General features: G+C 42.7%; 1 protein-coding gene across 1 annotated transcript in view; it reads left to right on the top strand.

The window, feature by feature from the left end:
* LOC123374466 (lipase member M-like) overlaps positions 1-2,547 on the top strand; it is a 30,503-nt gene extending 27,956 nt beyond the window's left edge. Inside the window, exons 9-10 of the mRNA XM_045024488.1 lie at positions 453-518; positions 2,314-2,547. Coding sequence (XP_044880423.1) covers positions 453-518; positions 2,314-2,547 — 300 coding nt within the window. The remainder of the gene's footprint in view (positions 1-452; positions 519-2,313) is intronic.
* Positions 2,548-5,937: the final 3,390 nt, after the last annotated feature.

Here is a 5,937-nt window from a genome sequence, read left to right on the forward strand (position 1 = left end):
TAAAGACTAGTACTGATTTATGTGCTTTTTTACTGGATTGGGGCTCAAAACTATACTTCAGCAAAGTGTAAGAGGGGATTTGTCCCACCGTAGTAGGGGAATTTCTCTATATACACAGTACCCGAGCTGCACTGAATCCCTGCCCCCATTCATTTCACCCTGATACCTGATATTTTAAAAAAATACATTTGTGTATTATTGAGTCTTGAATATATAATTTTAAATTAAAATATTCCCTAAGAGTAAATAGAAAGAATGATTTGAAAGAATGTTATGAAATTAGCTTATCTTTTATATTGCACAGCTACGTATTCTTGTTTATAGAAACGGTCAAACTTTGCATATTAGTGTTATTCTTTAGCTTTGGCATTTTATGACACTTTAAAGCAGAACAACAAATTAAGATCATTCAGTTGTGTTTTGTATTTTACACCCTTGTGTTTTCTTTTTAGTTATCTAAATCTGGAGAATTTAAATATTTTGATTATGGCTGTAAGAACAAAGATAAATATAATCAGGTAGGGAAATGTGATTTATGTTTGTTTATTTTGAAAGTTAAGAATATGTACCTGCAGGGGTCAAGATGGCACAGTGGGTTTGTGCATTAGCTTTTTCATCTCTGGATACCTTGGTTCCAATCTGATTACGGTCAGAGCATCCTAAACATCCTAAATTACCTCCTTTTTTTTGGAATGGGTGGTATAGGGTGCACAACTGAGAGGCTATTTGTGACTTAATCTTGAACAAGACACAAGAGCTGATTCAAGAAACAACTGTTTGTGAGCCAATAAGGAATAGTGACCACAATAGAATTAAGTTTAACACCTTGGGGAAAAGAATTTTAACGAAACCAAGCCCTGTGACACTAAGCTTTACAAATAAGGATTTCAAAAAATGAGGAAGCTTGTGCCTCAGAGTCTAGAATCAGAGTCAGAAGTAAGGATGAAAATCCTTAGTGTATCTGGAGGTTATTTAGGCACCTTGTCATAGAGTCGGGGCGGGGGGCCAGGGGCTGAATATGCCTATGCAGAAAAGGGAGTCAGAAGGCACAGAAGGAAAGGTGGCCTTGTATTAAAGCATGGGAGTGGCCATCAGGAGATCTGGCTTCAATGCCCAGCTCTGTCACAGACTTTCTGTGTGACCATGAACGAGTCACTTAATCTGCTTGTGCTTCAGTTTCCTTTTTTTTCCTGTGGAGATAATGACAATCCCTCTTTTCCTTCCCTTTTTATAATTATTTAAGTTAGGCCTGTTCAGATTGAAGTCAGTGGGAGATGGGTGCTGGACACTTTCCAAAATCAGGGCTACTTACATAGAAGCCTAAATCAGGATTTTCAAGCAAAACTTTGGCTACTGGTTTTGAAAATCTTGGTGCAAAGTCTCAATAGGTTTAAAGATCAGACATCAGCATCCCAGTTATCTCAGAGAAAATGAAAACAAAAAAACTAGATGGGACATCAACTTTCTCCCTTAAGGGCACAGGTCAAACTCTCAGTGATGGGGTTAGGACAAAACTTCTAGTGTGAGCATGTTTTTCATAGTTATCCAAGGTATGGCTCCTTGCATCTTCTTTACAACCATTCTTCTTTTGGCATATGCCTTCTGATAGCCCAAACAATGAATTAGATGTTGAGTAAGTGATGTAGCCTCTCTCACAGAAGTATTGTCGGGAGACATCAAACTCATTTATCCACCATCATGGTGATAAAGTGGGCAGCCCATAACCAGGTGGCACGCTGTTTGTTCTTGAACTCACAGGGACAGGACGGGGAGCTCCACAATCGCCAACAGTGAAGGTTTAAGATAAACCACCCATGACCACTAGGTATCCTGTTTTTACGAATAAAGATCTCTAGGCTCAGATGGTTGTTCTGAGGGTCATGCGAGAGCTGATCCAGAAAGACTAAGGGATGCTGATCTGAGGAGTTTATCTCCCAAGAAATGTGCCTTCAATTCAAAATATACTCCCAAGCTTTAGCTGTTGCTACCATTGCTTAGAAAGGTTGTGCCTGATATACTGTTGGGGCCCCACTTGAAAATGAGGTAACGGTGGGTTGATTAAAGGCAATAGATTTGGGGTAAAGATGATCTTTTTTCCCCTGTTTGTGCCTGCACAAACCACTCTTGGGCCATGACTAGGACTCCTAGGTACTATGATAATACAAATGATTAATAATAATAATTATTAATAATTAAAGATCACTGATCCCCTATGTTAATGCACAGCTAACACATATATTTGGATGAAAAATCATTGAGGCTGCGGACTTTCATTTGTCTGATTTTTTTTTAATTGCCTTGTCGCTCCCACAGACCACCCCTCCATTTTATAAGGTAGAAGATATGACTGTGCCAACAGCATTATGGAATGGTGGACGTGACTTGGTTACAAGCCCACAGGCGACTGCAGTCTTACTCCCTCGACTTACAAATCTAGTTTTCTATAAGTATTTTCCTGATTGGACCCATGTTGATTTCATCTGGGGTCTTGACGCAACCCAGCGTATGTATGATGAAATCCTTGAATTGATGAAGAAGCACCCATAAAACAACAGACCACTTAAGGATTTGGTCTACTTATGAAAAATGTTTGAGTTTCGTATGTGGACATGCATGCTACTGCACTCATCTAAATAAAAATGGCCTCTTCTGACTGGTTTGATTTTATGCCTTTTTTTGTCTCTGCACCAATTTTTCCATCCTGCTGGTGATTTTCAGTGGGTAGGCCACCATCTCAGCAAACTGAGCTACATTTCTTAGATGGAACAAATTCACTCAATAAACAATTCTGGAGTGGTCGTTGTAGTACGTATGTGTTATGGTAGCACCAAAAGGCCCCAGTTGATATTGTGCTGGCTACTCCACAGACAGAGGTAATCCCTGCCCTGAATGGATTAGAAGGTAAAGAATCCTGTTCTGTAACTAGTGTTGATTAATAATTCTGTTACAAATGTTTTCTTTCTCTGTTTGTCATTTTTTATTGAATAATTGCTCCCACCCTTGTTATTTGACCAGCTTTTCCTATACTACTGGGTGAAATCCTGGCCCTACTGAAGGCAACGGGAGTTGTGCTATGGAGCTTTCATCCTCTTTGTTTCTGAATGCATAATCGGTAAATCTCTGCTTACTTCCAATCTCTTCGTTTCAGCAATTTGGCCTCCAGTCAAAGTTCTCACTTCTTAAACTGCAAGAACAGACAGGATTTATTAGAAAATTAGCTCTCATCAATGCAGCCTTACACAAGCCCCAGTGCTGCTGAGTGTCTCTGTAGCACACTGAACTCTCCTTGGACGATACCCTGTTACCAGCTGAGTCTCCCTTGATCTCTTCTAACCAGGAGACAGGTAACTGTAACCCTGGCATTCCATTATGGCTGCAACATTAGCCGTTATTTACAGAGTGAGTCTAAGTTATCAGTTAGTTTCACTGGGAACATTTAATTAAGCAAAAGAGCTGTTTTCAGCCCAAATCTAGATAATTCTGAGAGGGGAGAGAGCTGTTTCCACAAATCTTTTATTTGGAGTGCATAGTGGATGTTCAGTTCTTCTCAGGCATTTTGGAGTCAGATACTGAGAGAAAATTGGTCTCTGTGTGTGTGCTATAGCATGGCCAGAGGGCAGCAGGAAGTGATAGATGGGAGAAATGTAAGCCCCAGGATGATGAGCCTTATTCCCTGTAGTGGGAATAGAGGCTGCTACAGATTAATTAGAGCACCTGAAGCCAGTCACCTGATAAAACGCCCCTGCTTCAATCAGACAGTTGAAGCAGAGTGGTTTGGTGTTGGAACGGAGAGCAATTTGGAGGAGAGCAGTTTGGAGGGAAGCAGAAGAGACTTTGGAAAAGTGCTGTGGCAGGTCAGAAGACCAAGACCCTAGGTAAAGGGAAACCCAGCTTGTGCAGAGCAGAGGGACTTCACAGGCACAAGGGGTTGGAAAAAATCTTGCCCAAGCAGAGAGAGGGCAGGAAGCCCCCCAAGCTGAAGGGCCGGAGAGAGAAGTAGCCCAGGAGAAGGAATCACTAGTTCAAGTGGTTTACCGCTATTCTTAGGGCCCCTGGGCTGGGACCCGGAGTAGAGGGCAGGCTTGGGTCCCTCCCTTTCCACTCCCCTTCTCTGGGATACTAGTGGGACAGTTAATACCCCAGATCTGGAGTGAGAAACACTGCCCTGAACACCCCCACAAGAAGAGAAAGTGCAGGACCCATCATAGTAGTGTGGGCAATTTGTCACAGTGTGTCACTGAGATACATTGAAAGGAACTGGTCTCATCAGTCGTTCCCAGTTTCAGGCCCCACTCACTGAATAAGAGTCAATGATGTAAAGCAATTGCAAAAAGATGAATATCATTCAGGGGTGCACTAACAGGAGTGTCATATGTAAGACATGGAGGTAATTGTCCTACTCTGCTCAGCCTTGATAAGGCCTCAGCTGGAGTACTGAGCCAACACTTTAGAAAGATGTGGACAAATCACAGAGGGTCTGGAGGAGAGCAACAAAACATGATGTAATGGGCCACTGGGCCAATGGGAGTTGCTGGAAGCAGCAGCCAGTACATCCCTCGGCCCGCCCTGCTTCCAACAGCTCCCATTGGCTTGGAGCAGCGATTCACGGCCAGTGGGAGCCGTGATCAGCTGGACCTGCGGATGGGGCAGGTAAACACACCGGCCTGGCCCACCAGGGGCTTTTCCTACAAAAGTGGTGACCCCTGTTTAAAAAACCCTGCTGTAACTAGACTCCTAATAGAATCAAGATTAGCTCTGATATTCCACAGTAGAAAGAGAAGGAGGTGTAATTGGTGTTTCAGGCCCTCAAAAGGGGGCCTGTGCTATCAAGTACAAATGCCTATCCTCTGCCTCTCTCCATTCACTGGGTTTTGGAACCCATGTCCCTTGTCTAGCGAGTGCTACTTTGTTGATGGCGAGTTCCACTGTCCTTGAGTCACATAATCAGAGTAACAACACTTTATTCTTCCTGCCCCAATAACAGACATTGGGGATCCCACAGCAGCCAAAGTGACCATTTGGGCTGCTGTGAGCTCATGCTAGGTGGTGTGGGTGTGCCTATGCAAACAAGATCAGCCCCTGAAGTTCTTTGTACAACTCGCCACAATTCACCACCAGATGTTTAGGGTAGAGCTCATCCTGACTCTGCTTACATTGGCTAATGCCCTGTTACCAACAATTTACGTGATTCTATGTGATTGATGAATACAGAATTTAGGTGAATATTTCATACCTGAATTTGCTGACAATTCCTGACTCCAAGTCTACATTTTACTTTCAAGTTTAGGGTGATTTTTTTTTAAGACCGCAGATCACAACCTGTCAGTAATATGTTTGTGTTAGTAAAGAGTAAAGAAACTGCTTATTTTCCAGAGTCTGCTTGTTTACTTTGTGATATGTACCTTTAACTTTCCAGGGAGCCTAGAGTTTGGAATGGGTGCTCCTCTAAGGGAAGTATAAGTCCAAGTAAATATATATCCAGTGCTAAAATTAGTAGAGAGAGAGAGAGAGAGAGAGAGAGAGGGATTGGTAAATGACACTTCAAGGCTCCTCCTGATTGGAGAGCAAGAAGTATGAGAAATAATAATATGGCTGGGATCAGCCCTCTCATGCTGCTTTTTAACACTGATGCCATAAGAGTTACCACTGTTCAGACATCTGAATCCAGTTGGTGCAGCAGCAGGACTGTGGTGGGTAACTCCTTCTCTTCATTTAACTCTGACCCACACTTTCCTGGGACAGGATGGGGGATCACTCCCCTCTCTGTGACTTGATTTGTATCTCAGAACAAATTTGTAGATAACTTTGCATTTCCATAGATAGCAGAATTGCTGCTGCCTGTGAGACTCCTTCAGAAGGGGGTGGGAGGGATCAAGTCTTTGCTTGTATTTGAAGCGAGGTATTTCTGGTTGCTTTTTCTCTGAGGGAGGAGGGCAT

Source organism: Mauremys mutica, chromosome 7 (assembly GCF_020497125.1).
Source record: "Mauremys mutica isolate MM-2020 ecotype Southern chromosome 7, ASM2049712v1, whole genome shotgun sequence".
In the NCBI taxonomy this organism is placed as follows: domain Eukaryota; kingdom Metazoa; phylum Chordata; order Testudines; family Geoemydidae; genus Mauremys; species Mauremys mutica.